The 26,666-nt window shown below is 40.8% G+C and overlaps 1 protein-coding gene and 1 pseudogene across 2 annotated transcripts; one reads left to right on the forward strand and one right to left on the reverse strand.

Moving 5' to 3' along the window:
- Positions 1-16,051: 16,051 nt before the first annotated feature.
- On the reverse strand, positions 16,052-16,384 carry LOC308525766 (small ribosomal subunit protein eS24-like; the record flags this gene model as incomplete). Its single annotated transcript, XM_081100601.1, has 1 exon — positions 16,052-16,384. The coding sequence occupies one exon, from the start codon at positions 16,382-16,384 to the stop codon at positions 16,052-16,054; it is 333 nt and encodes a 110-aa protein (XP_080956727.1).
- A 479-nt stretch (positions 16,385-16,863) lies between these two features.
- Positions 16,864-17,999, forward strand: LOC308526459 (selenide, water dikinase 1-like; annotated as a pseudogene). Its single transcript has one exon. The product of its transcript is annotated as a selenide, water dikinase 1-like (transcript).
- Positions 18,000-26,666: the final 8,667 nt, after the last annotated feature.

Raw genomic sequence — 26,666 nt, forward strand, 5'->3', positions numbered from 1 at the left:
TTGGAGGTTGGCAAGACTGCAGGCAGAGACCTGCCAGGATGATGGGGTGAGAAAGGCCCAGGGGACAGTGTAGTTATCTGAACTGGAGCTCACTGAGAAAGTTGGCAAATTTAAAAAATAATTTCTCTGAGTAAGATTAAAACAAACAATAAATTTAAATATCTTCATGAAGCCATGAAATATTTCAGTGGTCTATAGTGAACAAGTTTTCAAATTTCTTGCTTATAAACCTAGTGTTATATCTACAACAAGAGACTTGAAAATAATTTTCTGTAACTTTTAATCCTCAGGTTCTATAACATTAGCCTAAGTAAACCTAACATGTCCACAGAATCTAGAAACATATCTAAGCTGCTCTGTTCCCAACAGGGGTAGATATTGAAGCAGCCAATATTATCACCACAGGCACTTCTCTTGGCTCTCAGAACTACTGTTATCCCAGCCCAGAATCAATAGGTGGGCTACCCTGTTACCCAGCTCACTTTGTTGCCTGCTCCCACACTTCCCATCCCCTGGGATGAAGAGACTGATGCATGTCTCAGGACACAAGTCAGGATTAGAAAGGTCAGAGAACCTACTACTGTCCGAGTCCCCAATGCACACATTCCTCTGCCTTTATCTAGGAGGGCAGTTCTCAACCTGTGGGTCATGACCCCTTTGGGGGTCAAACGACCCTTTCACAGGGGCCACCTAAGACCATCGGAAAACACATATATAATTACATATTGTTTCTGTGATTAATCACTATGCTTTAATTATGTTCAATTTGTAACAATGAAACTACATCCTACATATCAGATAGTTACATTACGATTCATAACAGTAGCAAAATTACAGTTATGAAGTAGCAATGAAAATAATTTTATGGTTGGGGGTCACCACAACATGAGGAACTGTATTAAAGGGTCGTGGCATTAGGACGGTTGAGAACCACTGACCTAAGGCAATAAATTACACCTCCTTAGAGGAGATATGATTTCCATGGCTTAGGTTAAGAGAAGAAACTGGTCTTAGCTGAATGAAAAGTGTTCAACTGCACTTCTTCTCTTCTCCAGCAGGTGGCAATGAGTAACGCCAAAGAGAACTATTCTAGCCAAAGTCAGGACACTGAATATTTAAAATTCTTAATGAAATGCCAACTCTTAAAATATTTAAATGTTGTTTAAATGACATAAAATGGAAGGCCTACAGAAGGTACTAAGAATTGCAAACAATTATAGCAGAAGCAGGCACCTTAAAATTTCAATAAAAAACAGAACCCTAAACTTTATTTTATTCTATTTTAAATATATTTTTATTGATTTCAGAGAAGAAGGGAGAGATAGAGAAAGATAGAAACATCAATGATGAGTGAGAATCACTGATCGGCTGCCTCCTGCATGCCCCCTACTGGGGATCGAGCCTGCAACCTGGGCATGTGCCCCTGGCAGGAATAGAACCCAGGACCCTTCAGTCCACAGGCCAACACTATCCACTGGGCAAAACCAGCTAGGGCCAGAACCCTAAATTTTATATAAAAATTTTATTTAAAAAAGATGATGCTACTGACTAATGACAGTGGTAAAACAGACAGGATAGTCTGTAGATGACCCCAGCAGGTTACTCTGGGTTGCCTAAACAATGAACCAACTGTGACCAACGGCCTCCCTGTTTCTTCCAAATTCGGCTTCTCATGGCACTGGTTGCTTTCTCCCTCTCAGCAGGAGGGGCTGCAACTTCCCATGGGCACCCAAGGAATCCAGATACAGGCATCTGGTTCTCTCAGATAACTCCTGACAGTTGACATCTAAATCCAGACAGTCTGATACCAAGTAGTCTGTGTGGACCCCCTTGATAAGGATGCTCAGCACTTTGGTCTTGAAGAAGAGAAAGCAAAAGAGGAGAGGATGTCCCTTCAGTGGGATGCTCACTTGTGACATGTGCAACAGAGCACCCTGGGCCCACTGTATCCCCTGTGCCTGCTCTTGCAGACTCTTGGCTTTTTAGTTCCTAGGAAAGCCTGTTTTTTCGTCTATGACATTGTGAATTTCCTGAGCTCTCTTGCATGACAACATATGCTTTACGTTGCTTTCCAGATGATGAGCATTCCTTGTGCTTTCTATAGTTTCACCATTGCAATCTCTCAGGGAATAAAAAATATATAGTGTGAGACAACAGTCTTTCTAATTAGAAGACAGAAGTAAAACCATGATGTATTCTAGTAGGATGTCTTTAAATGTGCTTAAAATGCACTGTTAGGATTTGGTATGAGACTTAAGAAATCTGTAATTTTCATTTCTCTGTTCTTATTTATGGTACTATTGGTTTAACTGATTTGTAAAATTTACCCTGGTATTTTCTGCCTCACATATCTATAGAAACATACAGTTTGCTGAACACCCCCTTTTTCTGTGGATTTGTTGGCTTGACCACTGTGACATCCACTTTTAATCTTCCATGCTTCAAAATAAAAGTGTAAAAGAGCCTAGCTGGTGTTGCTCAGTGGTCGAACATGGAGTTATGACCAAGAGGTCATTAGTTCGATCCCTGTGGGCTTGATCCCCAGTAGGGGACATGCAGGAGGCAGCCAATCGATGTTTCTATCTCTCCCTTCCTCTCTCTAAAAATCAATAAAGAGAAAACATATTTTAAAAGTAAAAGTGTAAAAGATCGTATCAATCATACAACACTCACTGTAATGATTTCATGGCTCCTTGTGACATGTGTGCCATAAACAAAATCTTTTATCTTAGGCCTACTCAATTAATGATTAAAAAATGAAGAGAGAATAGCTCTCTAAGGTTAAATTATGAAAATTCCTATTGCACTAACATACAAAAATGCTTATTCTCTTGAATGTTACTGTGTTTGTGAGTGTTTGAGGGCCTAAACTTTTTTGTTACACCATGTGACTAAATTCCATAAGTCTAAGTCATTGCTGATTTCCTTCTTAACATAAAATTATAAGAAATCTTTACAAGTTTTTTTACTTTCTAAAACCCATCATACGCTAAGTTTAACTGATTACTTTTTCAGATAGAGCAATTATGAAAAACCCCAAAGTTGAATAATCTATGTAAATAAAAAAGATCATGCCATCCAATATATAACTAAAACAATTAAACCTATGAATTTTAGTAATAATTTTAAGAAGTAACAGTCATCTATTTGCATATATCAAAGGTAATGGTTTTCTTTTTAATATATTTTTATTGATTTCAGAGAGGAAGGGAGAGGGAGAGAGAAATATAAACATCAATGATGAGAATCATTGATCGGCTGCCTCCTGCATGCCCCACACTGGGGATCAAGTCCACTACCCGGGCATGTGCCCTGACCTGGAATCGAACCATGATTTCCTGATTCATGGGCCGAAGCTCAACCACTGAGCCATGACGGCCAGGCCAATGTTTTTCTTTTATTTATTGACTTATTTGACCTACAAATGGAATCATACTGTTTTGTAACTTGCTTTTTCCACTTAGCAATATACTTTGACATCTTTCCATCTCATTCCTTTAAGAACACCAATACAGGAATATTATTATGCTAACAATGTTTGTTTTGTTTTCAATCTTCTATTATGAACAATGCAATAAATATCCTGTACATATATCTTTGTGCCCTTGAATGATTACTTGTATAAAGAGTAATTGTTAGAGGTAAAATTGCTGAGTCAAACAATACAAATATTTAGACTTTTAAGTTACTGCCAAATAGTCCCTTTAAAAGGCTGAACCAGTATATATAAATACGGTATCAGGGTAAGGCAGTGATTTTCAGACTTTTGTTACATGGGAACTCTTTCTTTGAAAGAAATCCTTTAAAAAAAAGAAAAGAAAAGAAAAGAAAAAGGCTTTTCAGAATCCAGAATGGAAAGCGGAAAAGGAACTTTGTTTTGGTGAAAGCTGATATAGGGGTGGGAGGCCTGCAGCTCTGGCCATTGGCCCTGACCTTAGCCTCTGTGGCACCTCCATGTGGCCTCCTGGAGCACAATACAATATAGGCAGTTTCTCTTTATCTAACATAACATGTTTTCAAATACGTTTGACTGGCTGAAAGTAGAACTAACATGATATAAGACTTAAGAATTATTATAAAATCCCTAATCACACCTCAATTTCAGACACAATTTTCAGTAATTTAGCACTAGCACTTTATATGTGTTCTTTCATTGATTTCTTTCCCTTCACAATGAGCATCTGATTATGGCTAAGTTCTGTTCCTTTTAGATGGCCAAATAATTTTCATCTTTGTCTTAATTGTACTAAGTGTATGAAACCTAAACTTGTTATCACTGGGATTAGCACTTCCATTTTTCTTTTCCTTCATTTTAATGAGAAGGGCAAAATGTAATGAAATATTCAAATACTTATAGAAACAAACTCATCAACAAAGATAGTGACTGTCAAAACTGAACTGAAAACTTTTGGCTGTATCACCATATAATATTAATTTATTAACTCATATATAAAAATCTGAACAGAAAGAAAGGTGGGTTGGGGTGTGACTGAAGTACATAAAATGGCAGGTGGTAAAAATTTGAAGAACCACTTATATATCATTGTTATCAGTGACCTTCTTCAGTGGTTTAGAAGCCTATTTTCAATTTTTTCTTTATAGTTTTATCAAAATTGAACAAGCCTGTCAGTGCCAGGAAAACAATGAAAGAAGAGTGTGCTACGTAAAGAATACATAAATGTCCACTTAGGCTATGGAGCCATTGTACTGCTAATCTTGGAAAACCAGACGCTCCTTCTCAGACCTCTCACTCCAGATGTAAGCCTCAGTGTGATTCCTATAAACCAGTGATGGCAAACCTATGACACGCGTGTCAGAGGTGACACGCGAACTCATTTTTTTGGTTGATTTTTCTTTATTAAATGGAATTTAAATATATAAAATAAATATCAAAAATATAAGTCTTTGTTTTACTATGGTTGCAAATATCAAAAAATTTCTACATGTGACACGGCACCAGAGTTAAGTAGGGTTTTTCAAAATGCTGACACGCCGAGCTCAAAAGGTTCGCCATCACTGCTCTAAACCAAGGCCTCTGCTCTCCCCAATTTTCCAGGAGAATGCTAGTCTCTTTTTTCCCTCTAAACTTTTTTACTTTTATTCTGATTTTTATCAGATTGAATATAAATCATCCAACGTTTATTTCAAGGTTGTTTCACATAGGCATAATTAGGCTTATTATTTTTAGCCAACCAGGTTTTGTCCTTTTTTTCATAATTATATAATGCTTCTTAAAAGCATCCAGAAATCCTGTCTCTTTAGAGACAAGGATGGAAAACACTCAACTATCTAAAAGGAGCAGATCTTTAGCCTCAATCAGATGCTTATTGTGAAGGAAGAAAACAACTCAGTAGGAAACACATAGAAAGCTAGAGTGATTTTATCCATTGATTCAACAAATGTGAGTTCCTATGAAGCAATGCGCTAATTGCTAAGAGAGTACAAAATGTATAAACCAGCGTCACTACCTTTAATCTATGATCCGATGAGGACTAGGCATACTCCCCAAAAAGTTACATGATAATATAAAGTATGTTAGAATAAAATGTGAAATGTGTGGTACAGGTTATAGTTGCCATAGAATACCCACTCTTTTATATTCTCAGTTCATTAACCCTTTATAGTTTCACTTGAGGCCCAATGTATAAAATTCGTGCAAGAGCAGGCCTTCCTTCACCCGGCTGCAGGCACTGGCTTTCCTCTGGTACCCGGGACCCGAGCTTCCCTTGTAGCCCTGGCTTCATCTGGAAGGACGACTGGTCTAATTAGCATATTATGCTTTCATTATTATAGATGTGCCCTTATACCCAGTCTAGCCTTCATGCCCAGCCACAGTAATTACACCAGCATCTCAGAACTGTTTGCCCACTTGGTCTTTCATATCTGCCTTATCAATCCCCAATCCTGAGTAAACTTCACTGTCTACTTTCTCAGCTTATTCTCCAGGGTGCTAAGCACAGCTCAAGAGAACTATGTTCTTTGCTCTACCTGACTCTCTATGTGATATCTCACAATTCTTCCAAATTTTACTTACTCACCTGGAGCTCTGATCCCAGAGACTCCTTCATCTCAGCCAGTGACATGACCTCCTTTGCTGCAGGAACCACAGGCATCCAGCTTGATTTCACCTTTTATCTTTCCAATCTGAAATTATTTTCTGATCCTCACTCTTCCTTTCCAAAAATAATTTCTCTACCCTTTTCTGACAATCCTCTCCCCTACAATCTTCCTCCAGAATTTGGCCTAACCATGATTTCCCTTCTTTTGTGGGATCAACACTCTCTCAGTCTCCATTGGCTCCTTCTTCTCAACCCCCAAACATGTTTGTAAGTATTCTATTCCCACACCTCCTGCATTAGTTATTCCCGCATAGCAAATTACCTCAAAATTTAGCAGATTAAAACAACAAAAACGTACCTTATAGTGTCTGTAGAATATAGGATCAGCTTAGTTGATGGTCGTTCTGGCTCTGGGTCTCTCAGAAGGCTGCAATCAAGATGTCATTCAGCCCAGCCAGTGTGGCTCACTGGTTGAGCATCGACCTATGAACATGGAGGTCACGGTTCAATTCCTGGTCAGGGCACATACCCAAGTTGCCAGTTTGATCCCCAGTAGGGGATGTGCAGGAGGCAGCCAATCAACGATTCTCTGTCATTGAAGTTTCTCTCTCTCACCCTCTTCCTTCTTCTTTGAAATCAATAAAAATATATTTTTTAAAAAGATGTCATTCAGAGCTTGACTTGTGGCTGTAGAATCCACTTCCAAGTTTGAGTTTCCTCACAACATCACAGCTGGGTTCCCCCAGAGCAAATGATTCAGGAAAGAAAGAAAGAAGGAAGCCCCAATGCCTTTTATTAGCTACTAGAGGCCCAATGCACGAAATTTGTGTAAGAGTAGGCCTTCCTTCCCCCGGCTGCCAGCACCGCCTTCCCTCTGGCACCCAGGTCCCGGGCTTCCCTTGCAGCCCCAGCTTTGTCCAGAAGTACAGAAGGACGTCCGGGAGGACGTCCAGCCTAATTAGCATATTACACTTTTATTATTATAGATTCTTAGAAGTGGTGTACCATCACTTCTGCCTTACTCTATTTGCTAGAAGTGAGTCACTAAATCCAGCCTACACTCAAAGGAGAAGAATCAGTCTCCACCTCTTAAAGAAAAGAACTTCAAAAATTTGTGGACATATTTTAAATCCATCACATCTCTCAAATATACCATTTTTCTTTTCTTTTAAAAAATATAGTTTTATTATTTTCAGAGAGGAAGGGAAAAGGAGAGATAGAAACGTTCATGATGAGAGAGAATCATTGATTGGCTGCCTCCTGCATGGACCGAGCCTGCAACCCAGGCATGTGCCCTGATGAGGAATCGAACTGTAACCTCCTGGTTCATAGCTCGATGGTCAACCACTGGGCCACACTGGCCAGGCAAATATAACATTTTTCAAGCCTGCTAGTTCTTCAAGCTACTTTGATGCTTTCCCACTCCTTTCAGTTATTCCCTTTCCTTACTTTCTCATTACCAATATTCAACTGTCGGCAGTCCAGATAATTATCACCTAACACTACTGCTGTTGAGCATAACATTCAAATTAGCATGGCATTCAAGGCCCTAGAAAACCTAGTCACACCCTACCTTATCATTTTCTCTCCCCCAGTTTCCATTACATCTCATCCAGATAGACTTCTCATTATTCCCCAAACACACCCTCTGCTTTCCCAACTTAGTTCTTTATCAGATGATTTCCCTCACCAGGAAGATCCTCTCCTTACTTTCTCATTGTTTAAAACCCAGTACAGCCCAGCCAGCATCCCTCAGTGGTTGAGCATCAACCTATAAACCAGAGGTCAGAGTTCAATTCTCAGTTCAGGGACATGCCCAGGTTTCGGGCTCAATCCCCAGTGTGGGGAGTGCAGGAGGCAGCCAATCAATGATTCTCTCTCATCATTGATGTTTCTTTCTCTCTCTCCTTCCCCCTCCTCTCTGAAATCAATAACAATATTTAGAAAAAAAAAGATCTAGTACAATTGCCATTTCACCCAAGAAAATTTCCTGATCTTCACAACCATAAATGTCCCTTTGCTCCTCTGCACTCCCAGAGCACATTGTCAACTTTACTGTAATAATCTCATTTTACACCATTATTGTGTTGGTGTACACCTTTGTATTCCTTTCAGCTTTCCAACAATACCTTGCTTATTTATATTAAGTTCTTAATCTTTTTTGAATGAATACATTTACCAAATCATTAAGATTTAATTTTAATCTCATCAAAAGGCAAATTAAAGTCCCTATAATCTTTAACTGTATTAGACTAATATACTGACCTAAGGGAAATTGCAGAATGGCCTTTGCTAAAGAAGAATGCAGTCTTCTTTTCTATTATTTGAAAAAATTTAATGGGTTGACTCAAATTAAATTGTGATTATTCTCCAAAAAGGTTTGCTTCTGAGATATGTTTGCGTATAGTATTTTTACAGTCCCCAGTCAACATGAAATTTCCATGGAAACAGATCACACACACTGGAGAAGAAAGGAATTGACTTGTGTTTGAACTGCATTTTGTCATCTCCATGGAGCTATCTGTGCTAAATATTTGAGTGAGCAGGGAAACTATAATTTAAAATAAACTAAGTAAAGACATATTATTTAATGCTTTTTAAAAATGATAACAACTGCTATTAAAGATTTTTATTAATATGTAGAGAAAATAGAAAAAGACATTTAAAAAATTTCTTGACTCATACATTAATATTAGCAAATCAAATACCCATTTGCTTCTTTACCAATGCAGAAAGGGGAAAGAAATTAAATACTCATCATGAAATGGGTGGTGTTGCTGTTTTTTGGTCTACAGATAAAATAATTTCTTCTGAATATATCATTCTAGTCTAAATTTGTTGTCTAGCAACAACATGGCAGCTTGGTTCCCCCAGAGCAAGTGCATTAAGAGAGCGAGGAAAAAGGAAGCCCTAATGCTTTTTATTAGCCAGTCTTAGAAGTGGTGTACCATCACTTCTGCTTATTCTATTTGCTAGAAGTGAGTCACTAAACCAGCCTACACTCAAAGGAGCAGAATCAGTCTCCACCTCTTAAAGAACTCCAAAAAAGCAGTAGAGCCTGGGCGGGTAGTTCAGTTGGTTAGTGTCATCCGCATATGCCAAGTTTGCGGGTTCCATCCCTGGTCAGAGCACATACAACAATCAAATGAATGCATAAATAAGTGGAACAACAATTCGATGTTTCTCTCTCTTTAAAATCAATCATTTAAAAAAAAAAGCAGCAGAAAGCTGCCAATGGAGAGTATCCCTTCCATTTGGCCAGTTTTAATTATTCTCTGATAGTTATGCTCCAGTGGAAATTTGAATGAAGGCTCTACCTAGTTGGGCAGAATAGGTTGAATGACAGTCAACCTTCAGATGGGTTTGCTACGTGCTCCCTTTCTCCAGTTGGGGAAGGGCTGCCTCTGGAGCTAATCCTGTTTCCTCACAGGCTTTATAGAACTGCCTATACCTTCATTAAATTAAAGGTAATCATGGTTAAGGAGGTAGGAAGAGCTCCTATAGGCTTTGCCCCTCTTATAGGAACCAGATTTCCTTTTCTGGGGCAGCTGTGGCTTTGATTGAACCAAGTGACAGCTCAGAGGCTCAGACATGATTACATTTTGACTCTTCCACAGGGGGTGTGAGTTTAGTGGATAGAGGACCATATGCCCCAAAGAAAAGTAAGCCTAAAATCCAAGATGTTGATGACACAGGCAAAAAAGGATGAAAAACCCAAGATACTCAGGCCTGGAAAGCGAGACTTTGGTTAGATTTAATGAGAACCTACACACCACAGATAATCTATTTTCCCTTCAGATTCATTCTCTAGCCCACTCTGTGCCCTGAGAGGCTGACCTATATGGACTGTGTCACTTTACACTCTGACTTCTAGTTGTGTTCAGAGACTCTGGAGGGGGGCTGATACTGGTAGGAAATTGGTAAAAGAGTGAGGAAAGGATGTTTATTTCCCTGGCTCCCTCCCTGCCACATAGCCATGTTGGCGGTTCCCCTCTGCTAAAATCACCACTCCTATCAGTGGGCTGTCATAGCATAGGTCTTCAAGGGGATTCAGCCACCATTCCTTCCCTTTTCTAGCTTAGAGATGGTATCAGCTCCCTGCTGTTACTAGCCATGGGTACTACAACATCCTAGTCTTTTCTAAACCTTGCCTTTATAAATACCCTTTTGTTGTTATTAATCCTCACCAAGGATATTTTCCCATTGATTTTTTAAAATATATTTTATTGATTTTTTACAGAGAGGAAGAGAGAGAGATACAGAGTCAGAAACATCGATGAGAGAGAAACATCGACCAGCTGCCTCCTGCACATCTCCCACTGGGGATGTGCCCGCGACTAAGGTACATGCCCTTCACCGGAATCGAACCCGGGACCCTTGAGTCCGCAGGCCGACGCTCTATCCACTGAGTCAAACCCGTTCTGGCTTCCCATTGATTTTTATAGGGAGTAGAAGGAAGGGAGGGAGAGGGAGAGAAACATCGATGTGAGAGAGACACATCGATTGGTTGCCTCTGCCACATGGCCTGACCAGGGCAGGGAATCTGCAATCCAGTGCAAGGGTCAATGCTTTAACCACTGAACAACACTGGCCAGCCAGGGCATAAATAACCTCTTTATTAAACTACTAGAGGCCTGATGCACGAAATTCATGTAAGGGGATCGGCCCTCACAGCCGCAGCAGCTCACCTCAGCCCTCACAGCCTTGGCTTTGTCCACAGAAGGTCGTACAGAAGGACATCCAGAAGGTCGTTCAGCTGTCTGGTCTATAGTATGTTATGCTTTTATCATTATAGATCCTGAATTACCCAGTTTGATGGTACCACCTGTTTCCTGAATCCTGACTGATCAGGTGATACTGATTTTCAACAAGAAATCTTGGAAACAGTTTATACAATTTTACTATAAATAATACTTATTATGGAGGCATTTCCTTGTGCACAGCATATTTTATGACTAAAACCTTTCCATGTTCCTGAACTGATCCTTGAGGTGAGCTGCCTTCTGTCTCTGCACAAGTGAGAGGGACTGAGAACAGTCCTTTCTTCCACCCTGGCAATTAACCCTGGGCATATTTACAAACGAGTAGCTTTCCCTCAAGATGTGGCCAGTCTGTCAGACTAAACCTCAATCCTGACTACTGGTTTTCAAATTCAGCTCCCTGCGGGGGCTGGAGCCTGACTTTAAACCCTAACCTTGTAAATCCTGCCAATATTTCCCAATGGATTTGTTTTTTCCCCATTGTCTTTCAGTAGCTGGCTACTTCCTCTGTCACCAAAAATGGATCTTCTTGTCACTGTTTTTGCCCTGATCCTGAACCTAAAAAACTGTCTGTCTCAAAATCCCTTCTGTTATACTACCCCTGTCCATCAGATGGGAATCATATTTGCTGATTATTCTCTTGGACCTTTCTATTTGGACTGCTAGCCTTTCCTTGGAGCCTATGCCTATTGGGTGACTTTTCCTCCAGCTGTCATTCCTCCTACACAGACTTCTGCCAATAGGATTCTGGAATACTTCATGGCCAAAGTTATATCACTCAGGATCAATACAAACTGAAGAGGAATGAACAATACAGTGTTCAAAATAGTGAGACAAGAAGACACACAAAAAAAGGCAAAATAGAAAGGAAGAAATAGGAAGTGTGCTTTTAGTAAAATACTAAAAACAATGCATTCTAAGCAACCAATAGAGGTGTTGGTCAGTTTATTAATGAATTGGCATTTTAAAATCAGCCCTTGTAAGTCAATTCCCTAAGGCTTAATCACTGTAAATGAACATTAAAAACTTTTTTTAAAGCCTGTGGACGAAGATCCTAAAATCCGGACCTTAACAATTCTTGGACTCCAGCATAAAGACTCTGACAAGAAACAATATTAAATGTCCAGAAAAGAGGAGAAAGGTTAAAATTATGGTATTACTAACAGATTAAAATTATGGTAATACATAAATTATGGTATTGGGAACCTGATTACTTAGCATTTTATTGATGAGCAAGGCTCATCAATAACTACCTCTAGTCACACTGCTAAGTTTTGAGGAAACTAGAATTTAAATTAAGGCTTGTTTTTTTAAAAACATATTTTTAAGAAAGCCATGTTATGGTTTGTTGTTTTTTAAAATATATTTTTATTGATTTCAGAGAGAAAGGGAGAGGGAGAGAGAGATAGAAGCATCAGTGATGAGAGAGAATCATTGATTGGCTGCCCCCTACTGGGGATGGAGCCCGCAACCTGCCATGTGCCCTTAACCAGAATGGAACCTGGGACCCTCCAATCCCCAGGCTTACACTCTATCCAGCTGGGGCTAAACCGAGGCTTGTTTAAAAAACTCATAATCTTCTCTACTGCCCTAATATATAAGTATGATAGACTGTCGGGCAGCCCTTAAAATAATACATATGACTCTAGCCTCTGATCATCATTCTCCATGTGATCTGGAAATCTTTAATCTGAAAGCTTTACCCCGGTCCCAGGCCTCTAGTGGAGGTTTTACTCTTCCACAACTTTGTGATTCTTCTACACTCTCTGGGACTCGAAATGGTAGACTGTTAGAGCAAAACTATAAGCTAATCATCATATATATGATTAGCCAAAGAGAAGATAACTAATTTTATAACACTTTACCAATTGTTTTGAATGTCCTAAAGTAACAAATCAGGGACCCATTTTTTTTTTTTACAGGTAATTCACAAAGATTGCCTTAAAAGACTTCATGTAAACATTTCCACAGGCATGTCCTATTGATACCTCAAACCCAAAGACCATATAGTCATCCAAACGTTGGTTACCAACCCGTACTCCAAACACAAGCTTAAGCTTAGTCAAGTCTTAGTTAAGTGACCCTCCACCTCCTCAACAATTATCTTAGAGGTTTCACTGTTCACTGAAGTCCCTAGCGGGGCTCTGTGGGGACAGGCGGTCCCTCCTCTCGCCCCCACCCCCTGCCCCTCCCCTCCCGCACCGGCCTGCCCAGCCCTTCACTACGCAGGCAATCGCCAGCCCCGGACCCGACCTTTCCGCCTGGGCCTCGCCTCTTCCTCCATCTCAGGCCCGCACTGGGCCAAGCCTCGGAGAAGAGCCTGCTAGTTACGGGTGCGAGGACATTTAACCCACTCCGTTCTCCGGGGCAGGCATTAAGCCCCTCGCTCAGTTCCCCGAAGCGCCTACTAGGGAATGGGGACGAACTGCCCCGCGCGCAGAGACGATTCTGCGCACGCGCGCGGCTCCGTCCCGCCCTGGCCTCGGAGCGCCGAGCCTGAAGCCCAGTGGGCCAATCAGGGCGCGCCTCGCCTGTACGCCCCCAGCCGCACTGCGCGCGTGCGTCCTCCTTCACGGCGGCGTTCGAACACAATGGTGGACTTGCCGACGCTCCTTTCACCGCATTCCCGCGAATCGTCACCCATGGAAACGGCCTTCCCCAAGGGGAATTCGAAGCCCTTCAGACTGCGGGGAAGTGGGGGGCGGGGAAGAGCAAGGAAGGCCTTTTCATTTTAAAGAAAGAAACCTTCACTCGCCTCACCTCCCCTTCTAGCTTCTCAGGATAGAAACGGCTCTCTGCGCTCAGATTAATAGATGTGTTAAAGGCAAGAGGTATTTTTCTTTTAAATGGTTTCTTCTTCGTGAGGTAATGTGGTATCCGTGCGTTACCCAGAATTCCCGAGGACCCACGAGGCGTGTTTCCGGTCGCCGAGCCCCTTCACCCTACCTCAGCCCCCGAGTGGGTGGAATCCTCGCCCGATTCTATAGTTTCCTTGTATTTTCTGATCCTAAGAAGGAAGCTGCTTTTTAAAAAATGCCTGCTCCCTGCAAAAGTGTACCAAAGTACATAAAACGTATGTAAAAGAAAGTTAAACGCAGCCTCCATCTCGCCATCCAGAAATAATTTAACAGTGCTATATGAACTTGGAGACTTGCCATGCATACACGTGACATTTTCTTTTAATAGAAAAATGTCATCATATTACTAGTATGTTCTCCCACTAATGTCTCCTATAATTCCAGGTAAATTAAAAGATTACACAATCCTTTTTAATGAGTGTGATGGCACTTAATAGATATGAGATGTTCAACCAATCCCAAAATGGTTGGACAGTTTTTCACTTGTATAAACAATACCAGGTGACTATTCATACACATAAATGTATACATATACCTGATGACTTCCAATAAATTCATAGAAATATAATTGCTGGGTCAAGGGAAATGCACAATTGTAAGATTCTCATGTTACCAGATTCTCCCCTTGAAATGTATTTGCAGTAGCCCCTGCTTATCCATCGTGTTCGGTGCTGAGGATAGTAGTCTGGTAGGAGAGAAGCACACATAAATAGGACATTACAATATCATGTGGTAAGTTATGTGATAGGGTTAAGTACCATGGAGCACTGTGCCATGGAGCACTATGTTCTGTGGTGAGGGAAGGACTGAAGATTAAATGCGAAATTAGGCAGGTGAAGTAGGGAGGGAAATAAAAAAAATGCTCTAACCGTTATTTTCAAAGTGTGGTTCAGGGACCAGCAACATTAACATCACCTGAAAACTGGTCAGAAATTCAGATTCTCAGGCCCCATCCCAGACCTACTGAGTAAAAAAACTCTGGGTGGGACCTTAGCAATCTGTGTTTTTTGTTGGTGGTGGTTTTTAATCCTCACCTGAGGTTATGGTTGGGTTTTTTAAAAATTGCTATTATTACTGATTTTAGAGAGAGAGAGGGGTACATCAATATGAAAGAGAAACATCCATTAGTTGCCTCTTGTATATGCTCCAACCAGAGATTGAACTCAAAAACCTAGGTATGTGCCCTGACTAGCAATTGAACCTTTGGCCCTTCGATGCACAGGATGACACTCAACCAATTGAGCCACACCAGCCAGGGCCAGAATAGTTTTTGCATGTATCAACGTGAATTTATTGTCCTATGTCCCATGTAGGATGCTTAAATTCATATATCAATAATTTCTTTTAAATCTCACCTGATTATATTTCAAAGTAAAAAGTCCTGGCCAAGGAGCTAGCAAATTAATTTCCTTTAATAAGTCCATAAACTTATTTTCTATGTATTTGCCTTTTTTTTTTTTTTTTTTTTAAGGGAGAGGGATAGAGAGTTAGTAACATCGATGAGAGAGACACATCAATCAGCTGCCTCCTGCACACTCCCTACTGGGAATGTGCCTGCAACCAAGGTACATGCCCCTGACTGGAATCGAACCTGGGACGCTTGAGTCCGCAGGCCGACGCTCTATCCACTGAGCCAAACAGGTTAGGGCTCTATGTATTTTCTTAAAGAACTTGTCACGTAGACTCATAGCAGATCTTATAAACTTTGCAAAACTACATTGTTATAGGATACTTAGGTTAATAGATACCCCTTTATTTAAATAATATTGAAAAATATTTACATAAATTTTAGCCCATATTGATTGACCACATACATTCCAGACACTTCCCTAAATTATTGTCTCCTTTAATCCTCACAATAGTTGAAAGCGGTATTACCTTGACTTTACTATTGTAGGAACTGAGGGTCTTGGAAGTTAAATGAATTATTCCTAGACAAGTAGTAGGTAGTGAAGATTCAAATCAGAGTATTTGGATTCCATGAACAAGGTTCTTTCTGTCTCTTTGTGCTTACCAAGTCCCAGACATTAGAAATATAAAGATGAAGCCCAGCTGGAGTGGCTCAATAGTTGAGCGTCGACCTATGAACCAGGATGCTGGTTCAATTCCTGGTCAGGGCACATGCTCAGGTTGTGGGCTCCATCCCCAGTAGAGGGTGTACAGGAAGCAGCCAATCAATGATTTTCATCATTGATGTTTCTATCTCTCCCTCTCCCTTTCTGAAATCAATGAAAAACATTTTTTTCACATAAAAATTTAGTTTATTAATCCTCTTATGAAAAATCTGCACAATCATCACAGATGAAGTCACTGAAGAATCTTTACTCCTTTTTGCCAGCACCAACATGGGCCTTTGCAGTCCCCCTGACTTTCTTCATTCTGTTCTTATGTTCTGTTTTCTTGAGGTTGTCTTCTCATATAGGCCATGTCTTGTAAGTCTGTGTTTGGGTTCGTTTTTCTTTGCGTAATCCAAGGAACCGTAAATCATGCCAAAGCCAGTTGTCTTGCCACCAACATAGTGGGTTCTGAATCCAAACACAAAGATGATATCAGGTGTAGTCTTACACATTTTGGCTAGTTTTTCCCGGATTTCTATCTTGGGTACTGTTGCCTTCCCAGGGTGAAGGACGTCAATGCCCATTTGCTTCCGCTGAAGTAGTCTGTTGGTCATGAACTTCCTGGTTCGGATAGTTACTGTGTCATTCATGATGATGGTTGAACTTCAAGCAGCCAGGGAGGAAAAAGCAAAAATATTTTTAAAAAGAAAAGGGGGTCCCTTGGCGTGGTGCCGACTGAACCCGGGCGTCCGGGCCAGGCGTGGGCCAGCCAGTGGGCCACATGCGGTTCCCTGCTGTCGCCACATTGGGGGGCATTTGGGCATGGCCCTGCCAGCGATACTGTGCTGCCTCCCCTGCCAGGCTGCACGAAGAACCCAGGCCCCATTGGCCTTTAAAAGCAACAGCCTGAGATTCAAGGTGTTCTGGATTTCTGTGCCCCGATGTGTGTTTTATGGTGAATGCCTGGTCGGTGCGCCCACCTCACCATGTCCCTTCCATTGTTGGTGTCCTGGACTTAGGGGCTTGGAGGTAGGTGTATCTGAAGAATCCAGTGGACTAAGAGAGGGAGGAGAGGGGCCCAGCTGTGAGGTGTGTACACCCAAGAACCATGTCTACATGGTAGTCTTTTAACCCAGAAAGTTATGAATTGGACAAGAGCTTCCGATTAACAAGATTTACTGAACTGAAGGGCACTGGCTGCAAAGTGCCCCAAGATGTCCTGCAGAAATTGCTGGAATCCTTACAAGAGAACCACTTCCAAGAAGATGAGCAGTTTCTGGAAGCAGTTATGCCAAAGCTTGGCATTGGGATGGATACTTGTGTCATTCCTTTGAGGCATAGTGGTCTTTCCTTGGTGCAAACCACAGAGTACATTTATCATGTTGTCGACCTTTATATGATGGGCAGGATAGCATGTGCTAATGTATTCAGTGACCTCTATGCAATGTGGGTCACAGAATGTGACAATATGCTGATGCTCCTTGGAATCAGTAATAAAATGACTGGTAGGAAAAGGGATAAAGTGATGCCCCTAAATATACAAGGTTTTAAAGATGCAGCAGAGGAGGCAGAAGCGTCTGTAACGGGCAAACAGTGGTAAACCCCTGGATTGTTTTGGGAGGAGTGGCTACAACTGTCTGCCAGCCCAATGAATTCTTCATTCCAGATAACGCAGTGCCTGGGGACATGCTGGTTCTGACAAAGCCCCTGGGTGGCTGTGCACCAGTGGTTGGATATTCTTGAAAAGTGGAATAAAATTAAACTAGTGGTCACTCAAGAAGATGTGGAGTTGGCATACCAGGAGGCGATGATGAATATGGCAAGGCTCAACAGAACAGCTACTGGACTCATGCACACGTTCAGTGACATGCTGCCACTGATATCACTGGCTTTGGAATTCTGGGCTATGCACAGAACCTAGCTAAACAGCAGAGGAACGAGGTGTCCTTTGTGATTCACAGCCTCCCTGTCCTGGCCAAGATGGCTGCTGTGAGCAAGGCCTGGGGAAACATGTTTGGCCTCATGCATTGGACATGCCTGGAGACATCAGGAGGCCTTCTAATCTGTTTTCCATGTGAGCAAGCAGCTCGGTTCTGTGCAGAGATAAAGTCTCCCAAATATGGTGGAGGTCACCAAGCATGGATTATAGGTATCGTAGAGAAGGGCAATTGTACAGCCAGAATCATAGACAAACCCTGGATCATCGAAGTCGCACCACAGGTGGCCACTCAAAATGTGAGTCCCACACCTGGTGCCACCTCTTAATCTAGACCTGAAATAGCTATTTGGTTTTGTTTTTAAATCTATTTCCTTTATCATTTCAATTAAAGACTATAAACAACAAAAAATCTCATTGTGTCTACACATCTGGTGACCTGAGGTCTATTTGTGAGGGGATGCAATTAATAAGATAAAATCTATTGCTTTTTTTAAAAAAAAAAAAATCTTTATTGTTCAGATTATTACAGATGTTCCTCCCCCCTCCCCCCCTAGCTCTCCTCTACCTCGTTCCCACCCCACCCTTCCTGTTACATTAACTGAAGATGCACCTAATCTTGAGGCAGCTTCTGAGTTGAGAATTACATTGTTATCCAGTACTGTTGATTCATTTTTTTAAATTAAATCTTTATTGTTCAGATTATTGCAGTTGTTGCTTTTTCCCCCCATAGCTCCCCTCCACCCGGTTCCCACCCCACCCTCTGTCCACACACCCCTGCCAACTGTCCTCATCCATAGGTGCACGATTTTTGTTCAGTCTCTTCCCGCATCCCCCACACCCCTTACCCCCCAAGAATAGTCAGTCCACTCCCTTTCTATGCCCCTGATTCTATTATAATCACCAGTTTATTCTGTTCATCAGTAAGGTCCATGCAGGTTAAATAGCTTACTACAAGTCACACAGCTAGTAAATAGTAATGCTGGGATTCATATCCAAATAGTCTGGTTTAAGAGTCTGTATTTCTGCCACTAGATTATGTTGCTTCTAAACCTTTCTAAACTAGACTGTCACATTTTTTGGAGCACTAAAACATGATAGTATTTTTTATGTATTAATCCTATAAATCAAAAGCATAAATAAATGTGATGGGCTGTTTTAACCCAGGGATGTTTTCTAAGCATGGACCTTTTTGACGACCAAATATCAAGGAACATTTGATATGGACCAAATGTCTTTGTGGACAGAACCAAATGTACTAAAAAGTACCCAATAACTAATAAGTGACAGAGAAAAAATTTAATCCAGATCTTTCTGGCTGCAATAGCCTTATTCTGGCCACTGTATTTGTTGGAGGCAAGGTAGGCTAGACAAAAGAAAAAGATACTGAGAAAAATTTAATTGTATCTGTCCACAATGCCAAGTCCATGTCTTATACATAGTACTCAAAAATTAATAATGACACAGCTTATATAATAAAGAGGTAATATGCAAATTAACCCTCACGCCCTCACAAGATGGCTGCCTACGACCAGGCCACCAGGGGGATTAGTGAGGGACAACCAAACGACTGAACAGCAGGCTGTGTGGGGTGACCAGGCTGGCGGGGGGGGGGGGGGGGGGCAGTAAGGGGTGACCAGGCTGGCAGGGGCAGTTAAGAGCAACCAGGCCAGCAGGGAGGGGGCAGTTGGGAGTGACCTAGCCAGCAGCTGAGGGCAGTTAGGGGCGATCAGGCTGGCATGCAGAGGCAGTGAGGGGTGATCAGGCCAGCGGGGGGGGGGGGGGGCAGTTAGGGGCGACCAGGCAGGCAGGCAGGTGATCGGTTAGGAGCCAGTAGTCCAGGATTGTGAGAGGGATGTCCCAGATTGGAGAGGGTGCAGGCTGGGCTGAGGGGGCCCCCTCCCCCGTGCATGAATTTCATGCACCGGGCCTCTAGTGTATAATAAACTATAATTTCCAATTGGAACATTCATCTTGGCTAACTAAAGCAATTGGAAATTCTACTTCTTTTTCTTTTAAACACAAAAAATAATTTGCCTATTTTCCATCCTCCCCATATCTAAAAGTAATTCACAAGAATGGATGCTAGGCCTGGCCAGCGTGGCTCAGTGGGTGAACATTGACCTATGAACCAGCAGGTCACAGTCTGATGCCTGGTCAGGGCACATGCCTGGGTTGCAGGATCAATCCCTAGTGTGGGGTATGCAGGAAGTAGCTGATCAATGATTCTCTCTCATCATTGATGTTTCTATCTCCCTTTTCCTCTCCCTTCCTCTCTGAAATCAATAGAAATATATTTGGGGAAAAAAAGCTTCTTAAATAATTCTAATGTGTTAACAAGGTTGAGAAAAATTGACAAGCATATATGTGGCTGGCACAAAGCAAATACCCAATAAATGATAACTTCAAATAATTGGAGGGGGGGGTAAGGGAGAAAGTAATAGAAAGCTTCTAGACAGGTAGATTCAACTTGAAGCAAATGAGGCTCAACTTTCAGGACTCCTTCTAAGGCCCAGTGAGGTTTCCTTGGCATGAGGGAAAAATGTCAGCTGCCCCCGCCAGTGCTGGAGTGCTGCCCTACCTGGAGTCACCTGTCTATGCCATCTAATTCTCTTTTTTACTTCCCTATTTTCTTTCTTCTGACTGCAAAATACACTTCAGATCATGGAAGAGATCAGCCAGATTTCAGACAGGATAAAAATTATTTCTATGAGAAGATCTTAGTATATGCCATCAATAGGTAATTCTTGTTATTTTATTTTACTGTTGTTGAAAACAATACCCAAAGATGATATGATCTGCCTCAAGAAACAGATTAGCAAATAGTTACAGTAGCAGCACAGTAATGGAATCCACGTCTTGTCTTACACTCCTGTGCCTTGGCACACTGATACATCTCCAGAGTGGTGAGACAGACCTGTGTTGGGTGATCATGCATAAACGCCAGAGGATGGTGCTACTGACCTTTAAAAACTTGCCTCATTCCTTGTGTAATTGATACAGCCTCAGGCCTTACTAGCTTGTGACCTCAGAACAAGGCCATCTGCTTTATATCCAAACCACAGTCTTGAGCCTAAGGAACTGGAAGACCATTCCTCTGCTGGATCCTCATGCTCATCCCCACCTCCTCCAAACCCAAGGAACACTTAGGTGCTCCTTGTCATCTCCATCAGTCCCTGACTTGCATAGGCATCCTCCAAGGCCCTGGGAGAAGTACTAGTAGTGCATTCAGATGGGTGTCTGTTTTTGTAAAATTTGTAAATATTTTCATTGCAATCAATTAAGATCTTTATTTCTACTACTATTTCCACTCTCCCTGTCTATAGTGGTATTGGGTGGTTATGGGCCCTTTTATAGGATCTGGTGAAGAGGAAGGTAAAATATTAAAAAGGAAGTTAGAAATATATTATTTTTAACAGCTTTAATGTCAGGTATTTTTGGCATATTATTATTATTTTGTTGTTAATTCTCACCCAAGGATATTTTTTCATTGATTTTTAGGGAGAGTGGAAGAGAGAGGGAAAGACAGAAACAACAATTGGTTACCTCCTGCACAAGCCCTGACCAGGGCCCCAGCTGAGGAACCTGCAACGAAGGTACGTGCCCTTGACCGGAATCAAACCCGGGACCCTTTGGTATCCAGGCCGACGCTCTATCCTTTGAGCCTAACTGGCTAGGGCTCCATTGATTTCTTTTTGTTTGTTTTTTTATTTTATGTTTTTCAATATACAAAATAAATCTATTACCAGATTGTAGATACAAAATAATTAGCTATTTACATGCAGTAAACCTTAATATTTCAATAAAAATGATTTTAAATATAATATTACATGCAATTAATATTTCAAGGAAAAAAGATTTTAAATATAATATTACCAAAACTGTGCTAACATAATATAATATCACAAATGTTATAGGAAATATTAAAAGTCTGCAAATAACAGGATTACTTCTATTATATTCTAAAATATTTTTTTCTCTGGCTCTATTTTTGTTCATCAGTTTATGTTGTTCATTATATTCCACAAATGAGTGAGATCATGTGATATTTATCTTTCTCCGACTAGCTTATTTCGCTTAGCATAATGCTCTCCAGGTCTATCCATGCTGTTGTAAATGGTTAAGGGTTCCTTCTTTTTTACAGCAGTGTAGTATTCCATTGTGTAGATGCCACCATTTTTAATCCCCCTCTGTTGATTTCTTAGAGAGAGTTGAAGGGGAGGGGAAGAGATAGAAAGAAAGTAACATTGATGTGAGAGAGACGCATCAATTGGTTGCCTCCTGCATGTGCCCCAACCAGGGCCTGGGATCAAGCCTGCAACCAAGGTACATGCCCTTGACAGGAATCGAACTGGGACCCTTCAGTCTGTGGGTGGATGCTCTATCCACTGAGCCAAACTGGCCAGGGCTGACATACATTATTGATAATACTGTAAAAGGCACATATTTAAAGTGTATAATTTGTTAAGTTTGACTTATCTATAGCCTGAGAAACCATCACCAAATTTAAGATAATTAATAGACCCAACACCGTCAAAGTTTTCCTCATGCCTCTTTGTAATTCCTCCTTCCTGCCCTCACCCTAGCCCCAGCCAACCACTGATCTGCTTTCTGTCAGTATAGCTTAGTTTCCATTTTCTATAAATGGAATCATACAATATGTACTCCTTTTTGTCTGGCTTTTTTCACTGAACATAGTTATTTTGGGATTGATCCATGTTGTGGGTATCAACAGTTCCTTCCGTTTTATTGTTAAATAGGGTTTCATTTTATGGATGTGCTGTAATTTCCCTATCCAACTGTTGTTGAGAGATGTTTGGATTGTTTCCAGTTTGGGGCTCTTAAAAACAAAGCTGCTATGAACATTTGTGTATAAGTTTTTGTATGGACATATGCTTTTGTTTGTTCTAAATACCTAGAAGTAGAGTGACTGGTCAGATTTATTTTATATTGCCACTAGCAATGTATGAAAGTTCCAGTTGATTCATATCCTTGCTCATACTTAGTATGGCCAGTCTTTTATTTTATCATTCTAATAAGGGTGGCAGAATATCGCTATGATTTTAATTTACATTTCCCTAGTGGCTAATGATGAAGAGTATCTTTTCATGTGCTTATTTGCCATCTCTTTATCTTCTCTATGAAATGTCTTTTCAAATCTTTTGCCCATTTAAAAATTTTTTTGTGTTGTTTTCTTAGTGTTGAGTTTGAGAGTTCTTTACGTATTCTGATTATTCCCAGATGTGGTTTGGTTCCATATGTCCGGGATAAATCAATCACCCTGGATGACAGAGTATTTCCAAAGCTGATTCCTGAGTCTTGAAGTGTTAGACACCCCCCACCTTACCCTGCAATGTAGTCCTTACAGCAAAACCACTCTGTATGGGGAAAACACTCCCTGTATTTCTCCTTTACTCTCACACCACTACCATACTTCACTATACTCTGATACCACATGTGTGTTTTCCACACATCAAGCAATTATCCAACACCAGCTGGGTGTCCCACAATTTAACTCAATTCTGACACTATCTACCTGGAGATAGTATCAGATCCAACAGGTTGAAGGTTCATTTTCACACAACTGTCCCTTACCTCTTTCAGATGCCAGTTACAAGTCCCAGGTTGTCACCTATACTTCTGACCAATTGGCTATAAGTTGGGGTTCCCATTACCTCCTTCTTAGGTTTGATAAATTTCTAGAATTGCTCATAGTACTCAGGAAAAAACACTTAACTTATATTTACCAGTTTATTATAAAAGGATACAGATGAACACCCAGATGGAAAAGCTGTATAAGGCAAGGTGTGGGGGAAGGGGCACAAAGCCTTCATGTCCTTGCCAGGCGCATCACCCTCCCATTACCTCCATCCTTTGTGTGTTCAACCTGGAAGCTTTCTGAATCTCATACTTTTGGGATTTTTATGGAGGCTTCCTCCTGTAGGCATGATTGATCATTAACTCAGTTTCCAGCCTCTCTCCCCTTTCTGGAGGATGGGAGTAGGACTGAAAGTTCCAAGCTTGGCTTGGTCTTTCTGGTGATCAGTGCTCATTCAGGAGCCCACCAAGTATTGCCTCATTAAAACAAAAAGACGCCTATCACTTAGAAAATTGCGAGGATTTTAGGAGTGTTGTGCCAAGAACTAGGGGCAGAGACTAATATATACATTTTTTATTATTTCATGCTCTAAGTCCTTTCACAGCTTTTCTTCTAGCCTGGGGGTAGAAGTTCAGACCTACACATTATCCTGCTTACTGTCTAGTCTTACAATTTCTCACGAGCCAGATGTATTTCTCTATCTACAGTTGTCTCCACACACAATTGATGGATAACTGCTTGTTGTTTGCATTTTTCAGGTTTCATTTTGGCAACTTTTTCCGCTCCCAGAGACAGAACATTTATAGTAAACACACTGATTCAGCTTCTCAAAACACTAACCTTACTTATCCAATGGACATTGAAATATTTATAGTATATGTATATATATATATGTACGTATATATCAATAAGGGACATCTGCAATTCTCCCTTCTAAACAACTGTTTGAGGGGAGTTGGGAGCTCTCTGGATCAATAAGCAAGCATTTTGGAGGTTTCTAATTCTCCTCGATTGTGTTAGCCTAGCATCTAGCCATTTCAAAACACTGGTAAAACTCTGATAGAGGAGTAATGTAATGACCCTAAATAGAGTCAAAAAAATGGGTGGCAGCCCTAACTGGTTTGGCTCAGTGGATAGAGTGTCAGCCTCAGACTGAAGGGTCCCAGGTTCGATTCTGGTCAAGGGCACATACCCGGGTTGTGGGCTTGATCCCCAGTAGGGTGTGCAGGAGGCAGCCAGTCAATGATTCTCTCTTATCATTGATGTTTCTATCTCTCCCTCTCCCTTCCTGTCTGAAATCAATAAAAATATATTTTAAAAAAAGTGGGTGGCAGATGTTCTTTCCATCTTACACTTTTCCCTGCTGCCATACTCTTTAGTTACACAAAAACAAAGGTCTTACATAGGAGCATAGAGTAGGAAAATTCATGGAAACTAGTGCTAAAATTATGTGAAGATCATCTACAGTTGATCCAAGACAGGAGGCCACAGAGCAGAGAGGGTGCTAAAGGAAGACATGGCTCTTGGAACTGACAGTGGCATGAAGACTAATTATATCTCTGCATCCTGGGAATATGACAGTATTTCCCTAAGTTTTATATTTTCTTTTTTTTCATAAACTCCTTTTTTGTTTATGCTACTGCTCTGCTCAAATTAAAAAATTCTTTAAATCATTTTTCATCAGACTTTATTGAAGGATCTTGGAAAACTAAAACCAAGTCAGCCAAAGGAATTTAAAATATCAGAGTATACCAACTATATATAGAAAATTTTTTAAATCACAGCTGTTTGGGGAACATTTATTATAAGATCAAAAAAGCATTAAACTCTTCAACATCCTCTGCCTTCCTTACCATATTCAATATAGCACTGTCATCACCATCATCACATAAGTATTGCTTTTACTGCCCTAGCTGGTTTGGCTCAGTGGATAGAGTGTCAGCCTGAGGACTGAAAGGTCTTAGGTTCAAATCCAGTTAGGGGCATGTGCCCAGGTTGTGATCCCCAGTGGAGGGCATGCAGGAGGCAGCCAATCAGTGATCCTCTCTCATCATTGATGTTTCTATCTCTTTTCCCTCTTCCTTCCTCTCTGAAATCAATAAAAATATATTAAAAAATATATTGCTCTTATCAGCATTAACCATCTGCTAGACACCAAAGTACATGCTTTATATATTATCTCTTTCAATACCTCAGAACCTCCCTATCTGTATGTTTGATATTACCATCTTTCATGGGTTAAAAAACAGAGGCACAGAAAAATTAATTTGATCACAGTTACAAACTAGTAAATGGTGAATTTAAAAATTAAATACATTTAACCTCAGAGCCAGTCTTATAGCTGGCTCACCATATTCACTCCTTCACTCAATAACTGAAATTTTTAGAAGCAGATTTACCATGAACTAGTGAAATGTAAGTTTCAGGCTCCGTCATTTATATAAGCCCCTTCCAGAGCCTTGGGAGTGGGGGTCCCTAATGATGTGTTCACATGGCAATATGTCTTTGTAAAATTAGCAATTATGTAAGACTGCTGTCTCCTCAGTCCAACTCCTCCTCCATCACACTTACTCTTACCAGCACATCGTGGGGAATTGGAGTGACTATTGTCATTTTTGGGATTATGCTGACTTTGGGGTTAGGGGATTAAATTTGGGTTTTGTGTGATATTTCATGTAGTTCACATCCTCTGCCTTCCCTACCATATTCAATATAGCACTGTCATCACCATCATCACATAAATATTGTGTACAGTAAGCGATTGCTGTCTAAGTTGGTGTACAAATAGCTTTTAGTAATACCCTCACCACTGATTGTACCAACTCATCTGATATTGTAACAAACTAAAGGAATTAAAAAGTGGTGGTGGGGGGAGAAAATGGAGAGAATTAGAGCAAAAATTATTTTTTAACATTTTAAGTTCTGATAAGTTACCAAAAGTATTGGGGATTTTTTAGAACAAGGGTGTTCATCCTGAGGGTCTTGACCTATTAGTGTTTAGTGAAATCAGTTTAGTGGCTGAATTTATTTAATAGAATAAAAAATATATCAGATTGTATTGCCATAGGGTAAAAGACTAAGTATTGTTAGGGAAAGCTTTGTATGTACATTGTCACAATATAAAATGTTTGGGTTTTTTTTAATATGGACCATGGTAAAAAAAAAAATTAACTAGGGCTGGTGACAAAGTGCCTAAACAGAATAAGAGTATAACATTCAGCAGACTATGTATTTAGGAGGAATAAACCTGGGGACATAAATACAATTGTTTGGAGCTGAGGGAAAAGAAGTGAGGAGGATTGCCACAGTTGGGCCAGTCCTTACATGATGCACAGAGGAGGAGAAGCTCAGAGCCCATGTGGTAAGGCCAGAAATCAAGACCTGGAGATCTCTACAG

This window comes from Myotis nattereri, assembly GCF_964212035.1.
Source record: "Myotis nattereri genome assembly, chromosome: 10".
In the NCBI taxonomy this organism is placed as follows: domain Eukaryota; kingdom Metazoa; phylum Chordata; class Mammalia; order Chiroptera; family Vespertilionidae; genus Myotis; species Myotis nattereri.